This window comes from Oncorhynchus mykiss, chromosome 21 (genome assembly GCF_013265735.2).
Source record: "Oncorhynchus mykiss isolate Arlee chromosome 21, USDA_OmykA_1.1, whole genome shotgun sequence".
Taxonomy (NCBI): Eukaryota; Metazoa; Chordata; class Actinopteri; order Salmoniformes; family Salmonidae; genus Oncorhynchus; species Oncorhynchus mykiss.
In genome coordinates, this window is record NC_048585.1 from 39,136,845 (window position 1) to 39,161,622 (window position 24,778).

General features: G+C 41.8%; 1 protein-coding gene, 1 long non-coding RNA gene and 1 other non-coding gene across 3 annotated transcripts; 1 reads left to right on the forward strand and 2 right to left on the reverse strand.

The window, feature by feature from the left end:
* Positions 1-1,697: 1,697 nt before the first annotated feature.
* LOC118942927 lies at positions 1,698-17,502 on the forward strand. The gene is made up of 3 exons (XR_005038594.1): positions 1,698-1,883; positions 16,311-16,409; positions 16,569-17,502. It is a non-coding gene; the product is annotated as an uncharacterized LOC118942927 (long non-coding RNA).
* A 23-nt stretch (positions 17,503-17,525) lies between these two features.
* Positions 17,526-21,955, reverse strand: snapc2 (small nuclear RNA activating complex, polypeptide 2). Its single transcript, XM_021577688.2, has 6 exons — positions 21,806-21,955; positions 21,177-21,415; positions 20,635-20,808; positions 19,305-20,061; positions 18,774-18,862; positions 17,526-18,370 (listed from the first exon to the last, which is right to left on the reverse strand). The coding sequence occupies exons 2-6, from the start codon at positions 21,405-21,407 to the stop codon at positions 17,762-17,764; spliced, it is 1,860 nt and encodes a 619-aa protein (XP_021433363.2). The 5' UTR covers positions 21,408-21,415; positions 21,806-21,955; the 3' UTR covers positions 17,526-17,761.
* A 127-nt stretch (positions 21,956-22,082) lies between these two features.
* trnal-aag lies at positions 22,083-22,164 on the reverse strand. Its single transcript has one exon. It is a non-coding gene; the product is annotated as a tRNA-Leu (tRNA).
* Positions 22,165-24,778: the final 2,614 nt, after the last annotated feature.

Below are 24,778 nucleotides of genomic sequence, written 5' to 3' on the forward strand. Positions count from 1 at the left end.
TCTTTATCAGCTGATAGAATTTCAACCACAAAATATGCATCCAAGCCGAACTGAAATCTTATCGAAAAATCTTTTAAATCTTTTTTTTTTTTAGATGAATTAAATTTTCTCTCCGGTCCCTAAACATCTTTGCTGCGGGAGAGAAGCAGAGAGGAAAGAGAACTTTACCTATGTCAACTGGACGGAAGTGTTCATTCTATACATGTATGAGATATATTCTAGGGCAACAAGTAATGAAAGAAGAGTAGCTGCATGTATATATACTGAACAAAAATAGAAATGCAACATGCAACAGTTTCAAAGATTTTACTGAGTTACAGTTCATATTAGAAAATCAGTCAATTTAATTAAATTAATTAGGCCCCAATCTATAGATTTCACGACTGGGAATACAGATACCTTTTTAAAAAATGGGTCTCACAATGGGCCTCAGGGTCTTGTCGCAGTATTTTTGTGTATTCAAATTAACAATCAATAAAATGCAATTGTGTCCGTAGCTTATGCCTACCCATACCATAACCCCACCCGCACTCTGTTCACAATGTTGACATCAGCAAACCGCTCGCCCACACGACGCCACTTCTGCAATTGTGAGACCAGTTGGGCGTGCTGCCAAATTCTCTAAAATAACGTTGGAGGCGGCTTATGGTAGAGAAATGAACATTAAATCTTCTACCAACAGCTCTGGTGGACATTCCTGCAGTCAGCATGGCGATTGCACACTCTCTCAATTTGAGACATCTGTTGCATTGTCTTGAGTGACAAAACATTTTAGAGTGGCCTTTTATTGTCTCCAGCACAAAGTGCACCTGTGTAATGATCATGCTGTATAATCAGCTTAATGATATGTCACACCTGTCAGGTGGATGGATTATTTTAGCAAAATAGAAATGCTCAGGGGTGTACTGGGATGTAAACACATTTGTGCACAAAATTTGAGAGAAATAAGCTTTTTGTGCATATGGATCATTTCTGGGATCTTTTATTTCAGCCCATGAAACACGGTACCAACACTTTACATTGCGTTTATATTTTTGCTCAGTGTAATTATAGACAAGTTGACCAACAAATAGCCTACCAAAATGTCGGAAATTATATCCAGAAACATAGGCCTATCTACATGAGGCTTTAAAAAAAAACATGGGCCTTAGATTTTCACTTTATGGGTTATTAGCAATTGCGATCTAGAAGAAAAAGAAATGCACACCTATTTAGGCGAGGTGCTGGCTAGCGGAGTAGAAAACTACATAAGCGAGTCATCCCGCAGTGTTTGTGATTATACCCTGATGAAGACAGCTTGGCTGTCGAAACGTTGGTAATTAAATGTTGCATCTGAGCTCCTAGAGTGTGCGGCTCTCTTTTATTTTCAAGTTATTAGCAATTGCAGGCAGGTGCGGGTGAACAAACAGCTGACCCGCGCATCACTAGTGACCACACACCACACCTCAATCGGCTAAGGCCCTGAAGAGCAGCCGATTAGTAGCATCCGGTGTGTTTGAGCAGGGTTAGAACGAAAACTTGCTAGCCCAGTACACCAGCTTTGACCCCCTGTATTCAGATGCCTGTATGATGTTATCAGCTGGGGACAGCTGCTGTTATTCTGGCTGTGGTTCAAACTCAAAGTAAACAGCCCTCGGCCCTCAGCCCTATGCCCTTGGGGGAATCCCCGCGGCCATATTTGTCGTCGGTCCAAATGATTAGCCAAGCAAGGGAAGTTTGCAACCCCCTCAGCCCTCGTTTTTAATTTTGTTTGCGAGTGTACAATTATGTTCACCTCGGGGACTGAAATGCCCCATAATTAAATTCGCAATGATTGTTCATCCGCTAAGAAAAGTCCACCAAAACTTAAAACCTCAACATCAATATGAAATCAACATACAAGTGTAAGTAAAAAAATAATGTAAATAAGTTAGAAATTGTGCTACTAATGCATAAACATGTATCATAAAAGTAATTATGTTTTTGTTTGGTTAGCTTTTGGAAATGGTAGAAATAAAACATTTTCCTTCTTCAGAAGTAGCTAGTTAGCTAGCAGTAGGCATATATTGATAATTATATAGTTAATATAAGTAGACATGCAATTATAATTGACTGTAGTGCATATAAAGCACCCACCTACCGGGTGGCTGAAAACATAATCATTGCGGGATGAAAGAGTGACAAATTTCCGGGCAAGGGCGGTACATTTAACTTATGTCAGAGTTATGCTTAAACTAAATCTTTGAGTGCTTTACGATAAGGATGGCTGGTCATGGCTGGTCGACGGTTCAGGCTCAGATAATTAGTTGAGAGCCCCGAGACAAAAGTACAAAGGTATTTTATAGCCAAGATACACCCCTTTCAACCTACATGACGGACAACAGATATATAGAATGGGTCACAAGGTTAAGATCTGTATGAAAGATACCTATTGTCACGTCTGCTCCCGCTCTTCCCTCTCCCTGGCGCTTGAGGGCGCCAGGTTGCCCTGCATCACGCACTCCTGCCATCCATTACGCACACCTGCCTTCCCTCGTTACGCGCATCAGCGATATTGGACTCACCTGGACTCACTATTCACCTGTTTATTTCCTCCCCTATATTTGTCAGTTCCCCAGCTCTGTTCCCTGCTGCTGCCTTAATTGTTTTTGTCTGTGTTATTAGTTTGCTGACACTGTTCCTGTCTCGTGCCATGTCTGTACTTTATTACATGTTTTACTCCCAGTACCTGCTTCGACTCTCCAGTGTCCTCCATGTGACACCTATAATACATAGCAGACAGTATCTGCTGTGTCAACAGTTTTTATTGTGTAGAGACCAGTGTCTGGCCCTCCGACTCCAAACTAGAACCATGTCGGCCTGGTACAGTATAGAACAGAAACATTAATTCATGCTCTGGAATGCTCTTTAGGTTTTATCACCCAAAAGACATTGTAGATCTCCTGTCAGTGTTATTTCCCAGAGGTCCATCCTCAGTAGAATCCCCACACAATAGTTAACAGAATACTCTATTATGTTGAATAAAACAACCATTTGATGCAATAAAAGTATTATAACATAATCTTGCAATTTTTCCACCATACTCTCAAACCCCAGCTGATGGTGCTTCCGTTTGTGTGTGTGTTTCTGATGGTGCTTCCAGGTGCACACTAAAATATTAACGAAAGGTAGGTGGCGTCAGAGTTGGCCTCATTTATAATTCAGGACACACACACAGTGGAGGCCCCTCAGAGGAGGAAGGGGAGGACCATCCTACTCAGCGAATTTCATAAAAATTTAAATAGTGAAATATTAAAGTTTATTTCTAGGTACAACTATAGAAAACATATTAACATCACCAAATAACTGATTAAAACACACTGTTTTGCAATGAAGGTCTACAGTAGCCTCAACAGCTATTTTCAAAAACATAGGAGGCTTATTGTTCTCACCCCTTTCCATAGACTTACACGGTAATTATGACTACTTCTGGAGGACGTCCACCAACCTATCAGAGCTCTTGCAGAATGAACTGACATGTTGTCCATCCAATCACAGGATCAGAGAATGAATCTAGTACTGAAAGCACAAGGTACAGCTAGCTAGCACTGCAGTGCACAAAGTGTGGTGAGTAGTTGACTCAAAGAGAGAGAAAGACAATAGTTGCACAGTTTAAAACAAATATTTTTTTCTGAAATGAAGGAGAAGCAGCAGAGATATATTTTGTAGCATTTTATTTATTTTTGTATACCTTTCACGCTAACTAATGCAGCTAATTTAGCCTACTCGACAACCTGACTCAGAGAGGACTGCTATTTATGTTAGCTAGCTGGCCAAGGCTATCCAACACTGCAACTCAAATCGAGCTAAACATTTGTTTTTATTAATTTATTGCCACCGAGGACTGCCGGTGTAACTGCTAAACTCCTTTCTGTACTGCGTGATTGTACACATGGATTGGATTGTGGGTTTACTAAAGCGTTAGTTCTGGTAGCTATGTAGACTATGGCGTTAGCTAATACGGTGACAATGATGTAGGCTGTGTATCGGTTATGGTATGAAGGTTTGGCTTAGAGAGGTTTTTTCGCATGGTCACAGGCAGCTGTTGTGCTGTGCACTAATGTCCACAAGCGGAGAGAAAAGATGAGAGGAGGAGAGCACATACAGTGCCTTCGGAAAGTATTCAGACCCCTTTACTTTTTCCACATTTGTTACGTTACAGACTTCTTATAAAATGGATTAAAACATAAATAAATCCTCAGCAAGCTACACACAATACCCCATAATGACAAATTAAAAACAGGTTTTTAGACATGTTTGCAAATGTATAAAACATTTCTAACAGAAATACCTTATTTACATAAGTATTCAGACCCTTTGCTATGAGACCCGAAATTGAGCTCAGGTGCATCCTGTTTCCATTGATCATCCTTGAGATGATTCTACAACTTCATTGGAGAACACCTGTGGTAAATTTAATTGATTGGACATGATTTGGAAAGGCACACACCCGTCGCTATAAGGTCCCACAGTTGACAGTGCATGTCAGAGCAACAACCAAGCCATGAGGTCGAAGGAATGTCAGTAGAGCTCTGAGACAGGATTGTGTCGAGGCACAGACCTGTGGAAGGTTACCAAAAAATGTCTGCAGCATTGAAGGTCCCCAAGAACACAGTGGCCTCCATTCTTAAATGGAAGAAATTTGGAACCATGTGGTGATGGGAGAACCCTCCAGAAGGACAACCATCTCTGCAGCACCCCACCAATCAGGCCTTTATGATAGAGTGGTCAGACGGAAGCCACTCATCAGTAAAAGGCACATGACATTCCCCTTGGAGTTTGCCAAAAGGCACTTAAAAACTCTCAGACCATGAGAAACAAGTTTCTCTGGTCTGATGAAACCAAGATTGAATTCTTTGGCCTGAATGCCAAGTGTCACGTCTGGAGGAAACCTGGCACCATCCCTACAGTGAAGCATGGTGGTGCCAGCATCATGCTGTGGGGATGTTTTTCAGCAGCAGGGACTGGGAGACTAGTCAGGATCGAGGCAAAGATGACCGGCGCAAAGTACAGAGAGATCCTTGATGACAACCTGCTCCAGAACGCTCAGGACATCATACTGGGGCAAAGGTTCACCTTCAAACAGGACAATAACCCTGAGCACACAGCCAAAACAACGCAGGAGTGGCTTTGCTTCATAATTATGGGGTATTGTGTGTAGATTAATGAGGGGGAAAAATAAATATTTAATCTATTTTAGAATAAGGCTGTAACATAACAAAATGTGGAAAAAGTCAAGGGGTCTGAATACTTTCCGAAGGCACTGTAGATGAGAGAAGGACTTATACAATGAGCACAGTGATGGTGTATGTGTTTTCTATGAAAGTGAACTTTGTGTGAGGGGGATCAGGGGTGAGTTCATCCTACCGATTCTGTTGCAAAGCATTTCTTGGACAGAAGCAAACAGAACCAAACGGGGATGGACTTACCTGAAGTTGTCCAATAAAAACTCTAGTTTTTGTACTATTGATTACACCCCAGATCAGCTAGATGCAGTCAAACGTGTGCAAGGCGGTACACACTGGGCAAAAACTTGTTGAATCAACATTGTTTCCACCAAAACATCTACGTGGGAAACTCATTAGATTTGCAAAAAGTCATCAACCACCAGGGCATTTCATATTTTTTTCACCTGACTTTTAACCTGCCGATTTTGTAGATATCCAACTGGTAGTTACAGTCTCGTCCCATCGCTGCAACTCCCATGCTTGTGTTAACCCTGAAGCCAGCCGCACCAATGTGTCGGAGGAAGCTGGCGCCCGGATGCCACAAGGAATCACTAGAGAGTGATGGGACAAGGACATCCCAGCCGGCCAAACTCTCCCCTAAGCCGGACGACGCTGGGACAATTGTGCGCTGCCTCATGGGTTCCCCGGAAGCGGACGGCTGCAACACAGCATCGAACTCAGATCTGTAGTGACGCGATGCAGTCCCTTAGAACGCTGCGCCACTCGGGAGGCAACATTAGCTATTATTTTGCCTCAATCACACTAGACCTGAATCAGAAGATGAAACCATAGGCCAAACAATTGAAGATTGTTATTCTGACGTTTTCTCAGTGCAATTTGAGTTATATTAGTCAATCTGACAGTGTAAAGTTATTGATCTGTCAGTTTCCCAAGCTAATTCCCTACTTTTCACAGACACAGTAGTAAACAGCTCTAATGTTACAGGTTTCACTGTCATGGTGCATAGTAGAGGTCTGCACACAACCGATTTCTTCATCCTGCTCCTGTCACACCCGCTGTCTTTCTGTCTGACTCCCACCCGCTACAGCAAGAACTGGTCCCAAACCCAACTGCAGTCCCACAATGTCATTTTAGGCGTATGTGATGCAGCCCACTTGATAGCCATGGTCCCAACAATTTTGCTAGATGTAGTTTGAACAGAGCAAAGTTGGAGAGACTTGCACTTTCTCTAAATCTAAGTTTATAGATTATAGATTTTCAGACGGAGAATTATGGGTGATCAATATTTAGGCCCATTTCTAGGCAATGTAGGAAACTATAGCCTAATCATAGTCCGATTTAGGAAGTACATTTCCTGGGAAAGATTACTGCCCCGTGCTTCTCCGCCCATGGATAGGCAATAGCCTACTATTTCATTGAGACCACATGCGCACCTGATCTCACACGTACAGTGGTTCCTCCTTTAAAAGTTGCGAGCTTACACCACGGGACTTAGAGGTACTCAGTGTCACGGCTTCATTGCTCTAGACCACCACAAGGGGGAGTTAGAGCACTCATTATGCATTTGGGTCCCAAGGTTTTTATATGACCAATCACATCGAGTGGTTCCAATGACGATTTTGACGTGAGCCACCCGTCCCTGGTGACTTTCCTCAGCAAAGATGGCTGACAGAAACATTACGGGGGAAGCAAATGTAAGTAATTATAACGTCAGAAAGAGTCAAACTAAAAATGTACAATTGAGAGGAATATGTTAGTTAATGTAGAGACAAACGTTTGTGCATATTTTTTTGTCATAAAGTTAATTTACGACAATCGCAATTTAGCGAGTTAACTGACTAGCTAACATTATGTGTTATGTGTTATGACATGAGTACAGTATGACATTGTAATTCATGTTGTTTCATGTTTTAGGGATTCCTGAGAAAACCAGCAAACCAGGCTGTCATCTGGGTAACAGTGGATGTAAAGAATCAAGCTAGCTAAAGCATTTACTGCATATGAATCTCTGTGAGACATTCTTTTTCAGTCATATCCAATACCAGGTGTATCAATCTCCATTCTTTGAATGATGCTGTGTCTGCATGTATGACTGACAATTATACACTTCAACAGTGTTTACCACTCCTGCTCCTGGGACATCAATGATTACACATTGTAACTATGCAATAGACTAGAAACATGATTTAAGTAAAGGCTGATTTGTAATTCATATATACAGAAAAAAAACCTATGCATATCTATCTCCCTTCATAGTATTTCAATGTGATACTTAATTTCAACAAGTGGAGAATGTGAAACACTTGATTGAAATACGTTAATTATCCAGGTGTTATAAATACATAATAAATGCATTATAATTATGATAATTGTAATATTATATTATAAATACAAGTTCAATCTATACTTCAATGCACATATGGTGTGCATTATAAAACGAGGAAGAAAGACGAGGTGTAGAAGACAAAGGGAAAGAGGTAAGAACAGAGGCAGACAGCATATGATTCATGAATTTACAGTGCTACCCTAATATTCTCTCAGTTCAACACAATTACAGTGTCTCTAGCGGTGTCTCCTAACCAGCCTTGGGCCCCCAGTTGGCCTGAAGGTTATCTTAAGAGTGGGTGAGGTGGTGATGACGGGACTGGCTTCCTCTCTCACGTCAAAACATACATGCAGACGAGAGACATGGATAGAAAGAGAGCATGATTAAGCCTTGTTTTTTTTTAGTTCTAACACGGTCAGTCATCATAATCATCAGGAGGTGAAATCACCCTGTTTTTGTTTGCTTGGAAATGTTGATACTGGGGACCGTTATCTGAAGAAACTGTGTAACCAAGCATTTATAGCAGCTAAGAAAAGCATTGCCATTAATTGGAAGGTTGGTTATCCTCCCACAATGTCTAGTTATGTGTCACTAGATTTGATTTATTACAAGATTAAGAAAATACTGAGCAACTTTCATAAGGTCTGGATGCCTTATATGGAATTTCAGTACGACTAAAGGAGTCTGTATTGAAAACATGCCCACGTCAGGGGAGATTCCTATTTAGGCAATCCCTAGAGGCTGGGCTGCTCAGTCCTATGGAGGATGTGCTATTTCTGTGTGTTAATGTATATTTGAGGTGTTTTTTGTTGTTGTTTCCAAACCTTTCCCTTGGGAATTAAAAACACTAAAGAGGTGAACTGGGAAGGAAATTGTGTTGGGAGAGAGTTAAGTTATTACTAGACTGATGGGGGTCGGGCGTGCAGGGGGCTTGGGCTGGCTGGTCGGAAAATTTTCTATATGGAGGCGGCATATTGGATTGTGTAAAAATTAAGGAAATTAGCTTTTGATTCCAACAAAAATTCTGGGGAAAAGTACCGCAGACCCCCCCACCAGGTTATGTCCCCCCACTTCTAAAACCAAAGTGGCGCCATTCTGTAGACTAGGTTGAAGCAACCTCATGATAGGTATAGGGAAAAATCGAATATCATGTAGGAGCCTAAAACTATTGATGTAATGTGGAGCTGGGTGAATGGAATATGAATGACAGTCACCCAATATGCTGTAATAGAAATAAGAACATGCTCATAACAATTTTTTCAAATCCTCCATAGTCTTAAGCAGCACCGGTCACACACACACACACACACACACACACACACACACGCACTATTCTGTGTTGAGCGGTTAACAAATAAACAGGTCCTCCTATATGCTTAATTCATGCAACTTTAGTTGTGATACAAACGTTGGGATATATGTTTAGATTTTTAATACATTCTAATGCTGCGTGAGGCAATTCTAATGATGATTTGAAAAAGTTGCATGAAAGGCACGAGCCCTGATTTGTTTCTTGTGCACAAGCACTTGATAATATTCTCACCAGGCTTCGAGTATCCCAGCGGCATGCCCCTAGTGTGGCCGCAATATAACCTAAAAAATCCATGCCTTTTGCAGCCAAAGTGGCCGTTTTGCCCTTGGGCTGAATATAATAATTATAATTCCCCTCTAGCTGCCGTGCTCCGAAGCACCTCTCACTCACATGGATCTCTCAGATATCTCAATTCTTATTAGTCAATGCCCATCACGTGATCGATCGGGTCCTTCTCACAGACATCTCGGCTAAGAAGTAGGCTACAAGTGAAGACAGACACATCGGGGATGCAACTGCATGTCCCTCTATTGAATTCTCATATTGAAGATGTTAGAACTGTCAACATTTAGCCTACTTTTAGTGAGCCAACAAGATGATCAGGCCTAACGAACAGAAAAAACATGTCAATCTACTATTCCCCCATAGTACAAAAGTTGACATATTCTATTGGTCAACTTGTCCTTCTGTGCAATAAATAAATATTCCAAACATACTCTGGGACAGTTGTGGGATGCGATAGATTCTAAATTCAGACTACTCTTGGTGGACTAAGATTTTTTTTTAGTTGGGGCCAGTCCTAGAAATGCAGGAAATGAGCTATAGATGCCCCCCAAAATTCTGAGGGCAGACCCCCTGCCAGGTTACCCCCCCCCCCCCCACACACACACTTCTAAAACTAAAGTTGCACCCCTGTCTTTACACATACTAAATAATAAATGTGTGAAATTACTTTGGATTTAGAATGAGCCATTATCATGCACCTGTCTCGGAACAGGAACATGGGAATAAAAGAACATGTCATCTATGCATTTATATAGGGAATGGAGGACGCGTTTCCTGTGGTTCACATTCATGCCAGGTAATGTGCTTAATATTAGGAAATCTGATAAATAAATAAATATAGTAGGCCTAGTCAATAGAAAGCTGATAGGATCCTCTTTTTTAAATAGAGGCCATCAAAACTCTGTTTTCTCACGCATAGCCTATACAAATGTTGCGCAGCATGACCTCATGGGGTGTTCGACTAGATTTCTTCGAAAACATTTGCAATGATGTCAGAGTGATTTGAGGGACAATAGAATGCTGAGTGCCAGGCAGTCAGCAAGTTTGAGAAGCTACTAATGACCATCAGCAGCATCAGAGAGTGGAGAAGCCTAGTTACCGTGTCTAAACGGTCACATGGAATGTGACTGCGCTCATGACTCGTGACTGCCGGTGTGGCGGTAATATGGTCACCATAACAGCCCTAGTACTATCTCATGTCAGTGTTGTAAAACTTTAACAGGCGGGATTGACCTGTGTGAAATAATGACTTGTGTTGAAAAGACATTATCAGCGAGTTTGCCATGGAGGAATCACATGAGTTGAGGATCACATTCTTCTTCTTATCAGAGATTGGGAGCGTGGTAAACCATACAACAGTGATACAATTGAGAGTGCGAGCAAGTGTTTCCTGTAGATGGATCTGGCAAAGGACGGCTTGCAGTAACTGCAGGATCAACAGAAGTCCCAGTGAACTTTCTCATGGACACTTGACAAATTCACAGCTGATTCCACTCAATTACTGCAAAACCGTTGATAAAAATTAAGTTAATTTATAAGGGAGTATAAATGTGTTGGATTGCATTGGAACCCTCTTGTGCTGTAGTGGTGCAGAGTCATATACAGTCAGGTCCATAATTATTAGCACCCTTGATAAAAATAAAGAATACAAATACTGAGCTATATTCTATGCTAATTATACTAATACAATTGCTCAGAGAAAGAGATGTTTAACAAGTAATACAAAAAATGTCTCAGGAAGATAGGGGTCAAAATGTTCAATACTCTAGCAACCTCCCCTTGGGAAGATAACAACACTTTTCTTCAAATGTGTTATGAGATTGGAGAACACATTGGGATGGATCTTACACAATTCCTTATGGACTGCCCTCTTCAATTCAAACCACAGGTTTTCAATGGGTTTCAAGCCTGGAAACTGAGATGGCCATTGCAAAATGTTGATTATGTGGTCAATTAACAATTTTTTGGGTGGATTTTGATTAGTGCTTGAGGTTATTGTCTTGCTGGAAACCTTGAATCCAAAACAAGACACATTCATTCATTAATTAATGCATTTGTCCATCCATTCCATTGTAAACAAACAAGGTGTAGCTTCAAAACATGGTTAAAGAAATCATGTGGTTGTCACGGACTGTCAGTCCTTGCATCTAGAGCGTTGATCGGTTGGTTGGTTGCAGAGAATTAAAAAATAAAGTACGAAGAACATTTATTGCCGCATGTGAATAACAAGCTATACAATTTACAACCCTTTGTTATCTTCTACAATGGTAGCTCCATTGGAGCTACATATCTCTTATTTATTGCCTTGCCATCGCATCACTTCCCTCCTGTCCTCACACCAAGGCTATAATAAATCCTATTTAGAGATCAAAGAGAGGTGATGGTTAAATATTGAAGCAACAGCTCGTTTGACACAGACCACCTCCCTTTAGTCACTTCTAAGTCATTGTATATACAGCGTAATATGCACCTCAGCTCTTGTTGAATGTCATGTTAAGATAGCGGTTGCCCCTGAGCAATCATGGGTCTCAAGAGAACCCATGCTATGGATGTACTATGGTGTTTTCTACTATTGATGGCAGTTATAGGTAAGATCCCATACTGAATGCATTTGAATGGAAAATACTTTCCCTTTTCTATGCTTCGTGTGATTTTAAATTACATTTAACCCAAAAAGTGCAAACATATTTTGAGCTTAAAAGTCCAATACAGATGTTTTTGGGTAACAGTTAGTAATGTACCTGTGTCCCCCCCCCCACCCCAATTAGAATGGTGAAAAAGAAACAAAAATAGCTTCTTAGCAAAGAGCAATTTCTCAAGCAAGAATTTAGCTAGGACTGCCTGGGAGTTGGTCTGAGTGGGGAGGGGAAAATTAGCTATTTGGAACTCTCTGTCTTATTGGTCTATTAACTAACCAACTCAGATCTAATTGGATCTGAAAGATGAGACTCTCAACCTGGTATAAATACATTGACTGGAAGCTAAATATGTACAGTGCCTTTAGAAAGTATTCACACCCCTTGACATGTTCCACATTTTGTTGTGTTACAGCCTGAATTTAAATTGAGATTTTTTGTCACTGGCCTACAGACAATAACCCATCATGTCAACGTTGAATTATGTTTTTTGAAATGTTTACAAATTATTAATTAAAAATTAAAATCTGAAATATCTTGAGTCAATGAGTACAGTATTCAACCCCTTTGGTATGTCAAGCCTAAATAAGTTCAAGAGTCAAAAGTTGCTTAACAAGTCACATAATAAGTTGCATGAACTCACCCTGTGTGCAATAATAGTGTATAACATGATTCTTTATATTAATACCCCATCTCTGTACCCCACACATACAATTATCTATAAGGTCCCTCGGTCGAGCAGTGCATTTAAAACACAGATTCAATCACAAAGACCAGGCAGGTTTTCCAATGCCTCGCAAAGAAGGGCACCTATTGGTAGATGGGTACAAACAAAAGCAGACATTGAATATGCCTTTGAGCATGGTGAGGTTATTAATTACACTTTGGATGGTGTATCAATACAGCTGTCCTTCTTAACTGAGTTGCTGGAGAGGAAGGAAACCGTTTTAAAGATTTCACCATAAGGCCACAGGTGACTTTAAAACAGTCACAGAGTTTAGTGGCTGTGATAGGAGAAAACGGACAATTGATCAACAACATTGTAGTTACTCCACAACACTAACCTAATTGACAGAGTGAAAAGAAGGAAGCCTGTACAGAATGAAAATATTCCAAAACATGCATCCTGTTTGCGACAAGACACTAAAGAAATACTGCAAAAAATGTGGCAAAGTGTTTGAATACAAAGTGTTATGTTTTTGGAAAACCCAATACAACACATTACTGAGTACCACTCTCCATATTTTCAAGCATAGTGGTGGACGCATCATGTTATGGGTATGCTTGTAATTGTTAAGGACTGGGACATTGTTTTTCAGGATAAAAAAAAATAAAATGGAATGGAGCTAAGCACAGGCTAAATGCTACAGGAAAATCTTATTCAGTCTGCTTTCCACCAGACACTGGGAGATGAATTCACCTTTAAGCAGGACAATAACCTAAAAGAAAAGGCCAAATCTACACTGGAGTTGCTTACCAAGAAGATTGTGAATGATCCTGAGTGGCATAGTTCCAGTTTTTACTTAAATCTACTTGAAAATATATGGCAAGACTTGAAAATGGTTGTCTAGCAATGATCAACAACCAATTTGACAGTGCTTGAAGAATTTGTAAAATAATAAATGGGCAAACATTGTACAATCCAGGTGTGCAAAGCTCTTAGAGACTTACCCAGAAAGACCAAAGGTGATTCTAACATGTATTGACTCAGGGGTGTGAATACGTATGTAAACTAGATATTTCTTTATTTTATTTTCAAAAAATGTACTAAATCTGGGGTGGCTCCAAATCGATATATTTTCAGGGTACATACCTCTGTGCCAAATTCGGTGCTTTAATCTATTTGTGATGGTAAACACAGAAATCATGTTAAACATATATTATTTTGTTGGTAATCATGGTAAAAAAAAAAAGGAAAAGAAAATTGGTAACTAGCTGATTGACAAAGTTCAGAAATTTCAGAAAGATTTAAAAAAAAAAAAAACTGGTAAAACTGACCTCTATTGCCTCTGTTAGGGTTAACAGCTGGTAACTTAAGTTAGTGTTAGTCATCAGCAATACAATACACTTTCTATGGCTGTTATAGGTATACTTAATGGGTAGGCTAATTAAGTTGAATGGAACATGTATTAGATTCTCTAATGATGGGTGTGGTTTTAAACTGCATTTGGCTGCTGGTGAAGTTATAGTCAGCAATACAATATACTATACCACTTTTGAGGATTTATCAGGCAATTTTTTTAAACCTCACTGATTGAACCTCCGAAAAAAACACAAAAATGCATGCATTATATTAATTACGAATTTTTAAAGTATCAGTGAGTGAACTGTGAAATTATGGCAATAAAAATTAGACCTGAGAACTTGGGAAAACTTTCTATGTGTATAATCAAATTGTAGTCATACTACTGTATAGTCAAACTCGGAGCTTAATTCGAACTGGATCCAAGATCCGGCACCTCTCCGTTTCATTCCAGAGCACCAGACCGAGGGTGATTGACCGTCATCTTGAACTTCTTCCATTTTCTAATAATTGCGCCAACAGTTGTTGCCTTCTCTCCAAGCTGCTTGCCTATTGTCCTGTAGCCCATCCCAGCCTTGTGCAGGTCTACAATTTTATCCCTGATGTCCTTACACAGCTCTCTGGTCTTGGCCATTGTGGAGAGGTTGGAGTCTGTTTGATTGAGTGTGTGGACAGGTGTCTTTTATACAGGTAACGAGTTCAAACAGGTGCAATTAATACAGGTAATGAGTGGAGAACAGGAGGGCTTCTTAAAGAAAAACTAACAGGTCTGTGAGAGACGGAATTCTAACTGGTTGATCAAATACTTATGTCATGCAATAAAATGCAAATTAATTACTTAAAAATCATACAATGTGATTTTCTGGATTTTTGTTTTAGATTCCGTCTCCCACAGTTGAAGTGTAGCTATGATAAAAAATACAGACCTCTACATGCTTTGTAAGTAGGAAACCTGCAAAATCGGCAGTGTATCAAATACTTGTTTTCCCCACTGTATGTAACCACATTACCGTAAATGTAAAAAAACATGTTTTTTTGTTATTTTACAGCGTTATTCTAAAATGTGTTAAATTGTTTTTCAATCTATACACAATACCCCATAATGACAAAGCAAAAACAGGTTTTAATAATTGTTTGCTAATTTGTAAAAATAAAAACTGAAATATCACATTTATAAAAGTATTCAGATGCTTTACTCAGTAATTTGTTGAAGCACCTGGCAGCGATAACAGCCTGGAGTCTTCTCGGGTATGACGCTACGAGCTTGGGACATCTGTATTTGGGGAGTTTCTCCCATTCTTCAAGTTCTATCAGGTTGGAATAGGAGCGTTGCTGAACAGCTAGTTTCAGCTCTCTCCAGAGATGTTCGATCAGGTTCAAGTCCGGGCTCTGGCTGGGCCACTCAAGGACATTCAGAGACTTGTCCCGAAGCAACTCCTGCATTGTCTTGGCTGTGTGCTTAGGGTCGTTGTCCTGTTAGAAGGTGAACCTTCTGAGGTCCTGAGCGCTCTGGGGCAGGTCTTCATCAAGGATCTCTCTGCAATTGTATTTGTTATTCTTTCCCTCGATCCTGAACATTCTCCCAGTCCCTGCCACAGAAAATGGTAGTAGGTGCCAGGCGCACCGGTTTGAGTGTGTCACGAACTGCAATGCTGCTGGGTTTTTCACACTCAACAGTTTTCCGTGTGTCAAGAATGGTCCACCGCCCAAAAGACATCCAGCCAACTTGACACAACTGTGGGAAGCATTGGAGCCAACATGGGCCAGCATGTTGACACCTTGTAGAATCCATGCTCTGAGAATTCATGCCCTGACCTGAGGCTGTTCTGAGGACAAAAAGGGGCATTCATTTTTATAAACTCGTACCGGGCTACTTTCAGACGAGTCTCGTGAGCGTCCTGGACCGACATGTAGGTGTTCGTGAGAGTCTCACCTTTCCAAAGAGGGTTCATATTAGTGTGTGGCCCAAACTGTTCGGATGCTGCAGACAGAAGTTGGCAGATTGGCAGTACCGAATTCAGACGAGTCTGACGCTTGTGGGGGCCGTAGAGCAAAACGGAGAACACCATCGTGTGTGTGAGAGTGTCATCTTTCCATAGAGGGGTCACAATAGTTTGTAGGACGTTCGGACACTACAGACGTTTTTGTGAAGACCGATTTTTCAGGATGTCTCTTGGTCAGACAAACACAGCTGTAGCGCTGCCACCTTTCACCGCAAGTGCAGAAGGCCAAAACAGAAGGCCAGCAGTGTTGAGATGCAGCCCATGCAACAACAAAAAAAGATATAGCTTAGACAGATTTTTATGTGTATTTAAAAATAAAAAAAATGCTAATTATATCCCATGTGGGCGCGGACATCGACTCTAGTTAAAGGGATAATATGCCATTGTTATACAAAGTCTGACTTTAAAAGTGTGGCATAACACCTTCACCAAAAAAGTTTTTATTAATTATCCTCCTCAGTAAAACATGATTAGCTTGGGGGACCATTTGTAAATATATTTTTTCTCCACTATCATAGAGAATAACCCTAACCCACCTTATGGTGGCCGAGTGGGCTTGCAGTACGAGGCAGAGGGAGACTCCTCCACCGTCTCCCTACCATGGAACACAGGCACAGGTGGGGATTCTATTCAAACCTATACTAGATGCCATCTCCTGACGCTGTCACCCTTGAGCAAGTCACTTAAACACTTTCTCAAGGGGTTAAAAAGCAACAAAAACATGATAAATAAAATTGGACAGTAAAGCTTTGTTCTTACTCTTTCTTCTCCTAAAGGTGTCCATCCAGGAGACCATCTACCAGTTCCTGGGGGGCTGATAGGGACGCAGACACCTGATAGGGACGCAGACACAGACACCTGAACCGACCGACCTCTTCAGGGCAACGTTTTGCATTGAGTGACCCTGGCAGCCAATCAAAGGCGGAAAGAAGGACAGAATGCCACATTTAAAATGTATTATATACTGTATTTCTTTGTCGTCAAAATTTGCAAAAATTAGTCTAGCGCTTTTGGAATTTCTGATGCTCCCAGAATGTCTAGCTTTCATTTCAATGACTGTTAGCAAGCTGGACAAAAGTGAAGAGACTATAAATGAAGGTCCAATATAATTTCTACAAACTTTTGATTTGGTTTTAGTAATTTCAATGTCGATAGACATCGTTTTGCTGCGACAAAAAAAACAAAAAAAAAAAACAGATTGTATAGGCTCTCGGGCCTTGAGTTTGACAATTGTCATTCAACCGGTTTAAAAAAGCTGTAAAATATGTTATACAGTGGTTGCACTTTATAAACTGGTGTACTTTCATGGTAAATTACTACATAGGGATACTAGCTAATGTTGACTTTAAAAACCTATTCCATACTTAAATACCTTTTTTCAATATTGCCTGACAGTTTATGATAAGCAGACCGGAGATAAAGTCACTCTGAGATGTCTTGGATCATCCTTTAAATCAGTGTTTCATCGACCACCGGGAAAAAAACAGACTGGAACAAGATCTGTATTGGAAGGTCTCCTCTTTGGGAGCGACGACTGAATGAAACAGCAAAAACTGTTTTACCAATGATATGATGCAACTTATGCCAGTTTGACAATTAGCAGTACTCATTTTTAACGTTGGTACTAAAGCTAATGAATAATGTTGTAATATCACATGTATATAATAACATGGCCTAACAACGTGTCTGTATACAGAGAACAGATATTGAACACTCAAAACATCTTTGAAATGTGTAATAAAATCAAAGATTTATTTCCTGACTCATTTTTGTAAACTGCATAATATCAAAGCAACCAAAAATGACAAACCACAATCAAATGAAACATGAATGAAGGTTAAAGTGAGACATTTCTAATTAAAGAACTTAAGTACTGCTGTACTAATCCAAGGCTTTAGAACATTCTATGAAATCCTCAAGTTGTCAGCTATTTTGTTTTTTCCGTCTCAAAATTTAAACAAAATGGAGGCTACTGTAACACAACCTCGTCCAGCGACTGGATCTGTTTCCGTGCCAACAGTTTCAAAGGCACCATGAAGGGGTTAAGGGGACAGAGTCCCGCCTTCTCCCAGTCAGATTTTCTTTGCGTAGCCGTCCCTGACTTTGCTGACGTGTCATTGGTCGTGGGCGTTTGTCCCTGGGCTTGTCCATTGTCCTGTGAAGGCGCAACAGTCTCAGTTCCCGCTCTTTCCTCTGTACTCCCCTGCAACGGCACAGCCCCATCCTTAGCAACGGAATTGGAACACCCGGCGACCAGGTTGGCAGGCACCACCGTTGCAGCCACACCCTGATTGGTTGAGGTTAATTCCATCCCATCACTTCCCAGACCATCTGGCATTCCACTAATAGCCACACCTCTTCCTCCTTCTACCTGACTCCCCTGTTGTACTTGAAGTGGGGCCCCCACCTTGTCACCAGCATCTAGACTTGGGGGCGTTGTCACAGCAACAAGTATTGCTCCTCCATCTGTTGCTCCATCTTGTCTTCTTTGATCTCCCGCTGCTGAGGACCAGGGCCTCCCAGTACCAGTGCCCTCCTGGGTCACTTTGGGAACCGGGGCTGAGAACCGTTCATGGACCTAGGGGTGAGAAGAAAACAGAGCAATGTTGTCAAAAATATCTCAAAAGGGAGAGATGGTGGAAAGAATATATTAAAAAGAGAAAACGTAAGATGGTGGAGAGGTCTGACTAGCAAAAGGGCAAACTCCCTCACACAGAAATGAGTGAGGTGGAGATCTATGACCCATCTGCAATTCTAGGCCTGGGCCCGTACTCACAAAGGGTCTCAAAGTTGGAGTGGTGATCTAGGATCAGGTCCCAACTCGTATTCCTTGCTAAATTAAAAAGATAAACTGATCATAGAGCTGCACTAATACTTTGTGGATAAAGTCCCAGGTCTTATTCATTATGAATTAAAAAGCTAAACTGATCCTAGATCAGCTGGGCAATCTGATCTTAGATCTGCAGTTGAGTGTACAGTACCTGGAGCAGGTGGTGCTGCAGTCTGGCACAGTCCAGGAGGGGGAGCTCTTCAGGCAGAGACATCAGCAGGTCCAGTATTATAGCACTTTCTGGGGAAAAAGAAGTCAAAGAAGAACAGGAACAAGATTATGATGAGGAAATGGGACAGACTGGCCAATCTTTTTGCAACATATGAATGTGACAGAGCATGTTGACCACATTGGAAATAGCCTAGTGCTCTAATGTGTTATCCTCTTGACCCAAATGCATCTTTACAAGCAATTGGTTGTATAACAAGCAGGGTTGGGGTCAATTCCATTTCAATCCCGGTATATTCCAGAACTACACAAAAATTCCAATTATCTTCAACGCTTTTCAAATGGGAATATGAACAATTAAAATTTGGTTAACTTTCTGAATTGACTGGAATTTAAAATGGAATTGACCCCAACCCTGGTAAGACATGTAGAAAGAAAGAAACCAGATTATCGACTGTCATAAGGTAAAAAGTGTATAACTTACACCCCACCCCAACAATAGCTATCATCTCACCCATAGGAGTCAGTTTGAAGCATTCACTCTGCACATGGACCGTACTTAAGAACCGATAGATTTTCTCAAAGTCCACAATGCTCCCCAGGCCTGTGTATCTAGGTGTGTTCTCATCCGCATGTTTACTTTTCCTTGGCCCAGCCCCGGGATGCTGAGGCTGCGGCCTAATAGAGGAGGCTGCAGCAGAGGGCTGTTGTTGTTTTGACACATCGGCTGGGGCAGGAGAGGACGTCACTGCCAGCTGAGCGGAAGGGACGTTGGACATGGTCTGCCCATGCGCGCCACCTTGTGCCACCGACTGGGACTGCAGTGTTGTAGTAGGACCAGACAATGAGGCAGAAAGGGACTGTACAGGCATTGGTACTGTAAGCAGAGTGGAAATGGCAGACCCTTCTTGAATCTGACTGAGGATGCTGGAGTTAGAGCAACCAGGCTGGGGTAGGGCTCCAACCGTAGAGGCTGGTGTAGTGGTCCTGCCTCTCTGTTTGGACGCGCCAGAACCGGGGTTCATTGTGGACGGCTGGGTGGCAGGAACACCAGAGACTGCAGGTGGTGGTTGGGGTGTAGAAGCAATGTTAAACACTATAGGGCTCTTAGATACCCCTGAGGGGGCTAGGGTTTTTGGGGAGATAGGTGTGGGTATGGGTCTAGGTGGTATGGTCTTGAAGTTGGAGCGTTGTTGCTTAGGGAGGTAGTCTTCTCGAGGCGGGTCCGAGTTGGTCAGGCTGCCGGGCTCTGTGGCTGAGATAACTAGCATCTGGAGAGAAGATTGAGGGAGAAGGGAAGAGAGCGATAGAGGGGAGATGGGAGAGAGAGAGTTTGTAACTTTCAATCTTGAATATGCCTAGACTATCATCTAAATATTTAAGCCTCGTCAAATCAAATGTTATTGGTCGCATACACATATTTAGCAGATGTTATTGTGGGTGTAGCGAAATGCTTGTGTTCCTAGCTCCAACAGTGCAGTAGTATCTAACAATTCACAACAATACACTCAAATCTAAAAGTAAAATAATGGAATTATGAAATATATAAATATTAGGACGAGCAATGTCAGAGTGGCATTGACAGTAGAATCAAATACAGTATATACATATGAAATGAGTAAAGCACTATGTAAACATTATTAAAGTGGCCAGTGATTCCATGTCTTTGTATATAGGGCATCAGCCTCCAAGGTGCAGGGTTGAGTAACCAGGTGGTAGCCGGCTAGTGATGTTTTAGTCCATATGTTTGCACTGTTTTCTAACATAATTGCCCCTTTTGAGATACTTTCACCTTCCCTTGAAAGACGTGGTATTGTGAAATATATATATATAAGTGAACAGACCTGAGCGAAGGCTGAGGTAATGGGTTCCTCCAGAGCTCCAGCCATATCATGGGCCAGTTCAGCCCACAGCTGGATGGGCTTCAGGGCTGCCTTCTGCTCAGACCTCTGCTTCTTCACCTGGCCCACCACCGCTCTCAGCACATGCATCATCAGAGACTCCAACTGGGACTGGATCTGGGAGGGAGAGTGGATGGAAGAGAAACACTAATTGGTGTGTTGTGTATGAACGTACGATACAGAACTGGACACACACACAGTCATGCGCAGCTAACCTTGTGGGGCCATACAATTCAGTCCCATTCAACATCCTATTTTCCCTAACCCTAAATCGAACCTTAACCCCCCTAGAAATAGCATTTAAACTTATGGGAACCAACATAATGTCCCCAGTTGTCAAATGTTTGTTTACTATTCGTGTAGAGAGCGAGACACAGAAAGAGACAGACAGACAAACAAACAGAGAGACAGAGAGAAATACATCTCTCACATGCACAATGAATGATCGTGACCTCAATTTGAAATGCACTTTCTAGCTAACTTACTTCTTCTCTGGACTGCTTGGGAAGTTTTTCGTGCAGGGCCTCTAGGTCTATTGCCCCGTGAATCCCGCCAGTCATCTTGTTCTGCTTGTTGAGGCACCGCAGCAGGACCTGTTGCTCCGTCCGACTCCATCCCGTGCAAGCGAACTTTGGTTTTCGCTTCGAGGCAGTCTTTTCGGTCTTCTTGTTCACATAGCGCGTCGGTTGTATTCGAGAACGAGAGGGCGGCTTCATTGTGTTAGCTAGGTAGCAACGTTTAGTTAGATGGAAGACAAACAATTAGACAGGAGCTATCGTAGCTAGCACTGGTCCACGCGCATGCGTCGGGTTTCCAATTAGCGTTACGCGCTGACGTATTCGCGTGGACCAGAGCTAGTCTGGCGGTATACAAAGTGCTCAAGTCGTTTTCCTATTTTGGAGTAATGGCACCCTGTACAGACAGAGACAACTTATCCAGCAACACATTTGCTTTGATGAAAGGATATAGTAAAATGGAACGCGACAAAAGAGTGCAGAGGCAACTCGTTGTCGTCGCGCGAAAGACCAGAGTTAGCTTGCTAACTACAAAGCTATCCTTGTCCCAGTCCCTAAATTATAGTTTGTTATCGACGTGATAAAGTGCAAGTAGATACCTGTAAATGTTGAGTTTTATCCGGAAAGAGTGAATCCTGTTCTGTTTCTATACCTAACCTTGACAACACGTTTTCTGCTCAAGAATCAATACACTACGGACTGCCGCAGGTTAAAAAAAAGTACGAACAATGTACCACTCGAGAAACGCGTTCGGGAAATACAAACTACATTTTGTAATGATGTGAGTGACTTTTGCACATTAAAGGAAATATATCATAGATTATAGTCGTATATAAAATATAATTATTTATGAAAATTTAAACAAAGAAAAAACATTGGCAGCGGTGGGATTCGAACCCACGCCCCCGAAGAGACTGGAGCCTTAATCCAGCGCCTTAGACCGCTCGGCCACGCTACCGTTGCGCCCAGAATGAACTGTACAAGTTTATGTTTCGTTCCTTTGAATTCATCTGACTCGCTAATGAAGACCAGCAGACATATCCCACCATTTACACTACATAACCAAATGTATGTGGACACCTTTGCTGATATAACACCCTCCATTCTTCTGGGAACGCTTTCCATTAGATGTTGGAACATTACTGCAGGGACTTGTTTCCATTCAGTCACAAGAGCGTTAGTGAGGTCGGGCACTGATGTTGGACGGTTCGGATTTCTGTGTGTGCCTGTCAGTGTGTGTGTGTGTGTGTGCGCTCATGCAAGTAGAAAAACATGTTGACTCACCCTACTTGTAGAGAAACGCCAATGCCATCCTCCTCTCTTTCATGTTGATGAAACTGTCATACAGTACACACTTTTATTTTTTGTTGTATCTATCTGGCTAAAATGCTTGCTCGCTAGCCAAATTTCCATTCATGGGCAAAGTTAGCTAGTTAACATTAGCCTTCTGCATCTAGCTACATATTGAACTTCCTTCCTCTCGGGCCAGGGGCACAACAATGTGTGAATTAATGGTTGGATCAGAATTGCCGTTCGAATCATTGCTCAGTACGGAGAATTACGTACAATCACAAGTCCAAATCTCTATCTCCATCCATGGCTAATTTAGGAAAGGGCCCATTTTAGCTAGCTAGCTAGCCACCGGAAGACAACAGTACAACCAGATGCAACAATTCAAGTTTGTCTCTCAGTGATGAATGCTCCCTAAGGGATTTGATAGGAGTGATGTCAGAATCAAAGCTGGCTTCACCTGAGACTTCTTTTGGTGCACCAGGACCATTCAAAGTTGAGCTCGCTCAGTTCAGCTCAATGCTGATTGGCTAACTGTTATATTATTTTTTATCAAGGGAGGCCAAAAACTTGCTGGCTTCCCTTGCCTTCAGTGTTATGTGCGGCAACAATGTCATACTCGTTTGGACCAGACAGCCACGGATAGAGGATCTACAATGAGAGAGACAGACGGGCGCTGTTTTGCTCGCTCAGATGCTTTCTCCTCTGAGATACATTCAGCCTCTTGTGAGTGGAAGGAAAATTATGAAACACAGAGAGACAAAATATAAATAGTTTTATGTTTTTTTGGGGTGGAAGCCTGGCTTCCCTTGGTAGCCATGAATACACGCCACTGGCACCGGGGCATTGTCATGCTGAAACAGGAAAGGGCCTTCCCAAACTGTTGCCAAAAAATTGGAAGCACAGAATCCAGCACAGAATCAACACCACTCCAGCCGACGTTTGGCATTGCACATGGTAATCTTAGGCTTGTGTGCAGCTGTTCAGCCTTCATGAAGTTCCCAACAAACAGTTATTGTGCTGATGTTGCTTCTAGAGAGGTCAGATTATTTTTTACGTGCTACACTATTCAGCACTCAGCAGTTCCATTCTGTGAGCTCGTGTGGCCTACCAGTTCATGGCTGAGCTGTTGTTGCTCTTAGACATTTCCACTTCACAATAACTGCACTTACAGTTAACCGGGTCAGCTCTAGCAGGGCAGAAATGTGATGAACTGACTTGTTGGATAAGTGACATCCTATGACGGTGCCACGTTAAAAGTCACTGAGGTCTTCAGTAAGGCCATTCTACAGTCAATGTTTGTCTATGGAGATTGCATGGCGGTGTGCACAATTTTATACACCTGTCAGGAACAGGTGTGGCTGCAATAGCAGAATCCACTGATTTGAAGTTGTGTCCACATACTTTTGTATACATAGTGTATCTCCCTATTGTAGCCTAGTGGTTAGTGCATTGGGCCAGTAACCAAAAGGTTGCTGGATTGAATCCCCGAGCTGACAAGGTAAAGATCTTTTGTTTTGCCCCTGAGCAAGGCAAAGCACCCACTGTTCCCCGGGTGCCAAAGATGTGGATTATGGCATTGTTGATTCCGAGCGTTGATGCAACAGCCGTGTACAATAGTACCTACTACTGGTTGTAGAGTGCAATAACTATTACACTTGGACAAGGTCATCTTTTTTTATTTAACCAGGCAAGTCAGTTAGGAACAATTTCTTATTTACAATGACAGCTTAGGAACAGTGGGTTAACTGCCTTGTTCAGGAGTAGAACAACAGATTTTTACCTCGTCAGCTAAGGTATTCAATCTAGCGATCTTTTGGTTACCGGCCCAACGCTCTAACCACTAGGCGACCTGCCGCCCCACTTGGACAACTTGATGATGTCCAAGTGTATTTTATTCAAGTTATCTCTTATTGCCCAAACAAAAACGATGTCAACTAACAACACAACAACTCCGGATTAGGAAAACAAGATCGTTTTATCTGCAGCATAAACAGATAATATGATACTGATGTAGTAGTTGTGATGAAATATTTGTGACACAATACGTTTTGTATTACAATTAGGATAAACATGATGCTTTCTCTGCAGCCTGAGCCTACGATAGTGCACAATGATGTAGCCTAGTTGTGATTTGTGTCATTTTACCTCAGTCGGTACTGTCTCAGCTTCTCTCTATCTGCACAGCTACAACAGATCGTGGTGAATTGCTGCTGTAATGGAGAGATAAGGGCGTTTTAATCCTGAAGCCTATCCTATCCGGAAGTCTTACAGACTGCCTG

Excerpts from the sequence above, each read along its gene's own strand:
- snapc2 (XM_021577688.2), bottom strand. The coding sequence starts at position 21,407 with ATGAAGCCGCCCTCTCGTTCTCGAATACAACCGACGCGCTATGTGAAC. Across the intron at positions 20,809-21,176 it reads CCAAGCAGTCCAGAGAAGAA|ATCCAGTCCCAGTTGGAGTC; the intron begins GTAAGTTAGCTA and ends TCTCCCTCCCAG. Across the intron at positions 18,371-18,773 it reads TGCAGCACCACCTGCTCCAG|GTCCATGAACGGTTCTCAGC; the intron begins GTACTGTACACT and ends TCTCACCCCTAG.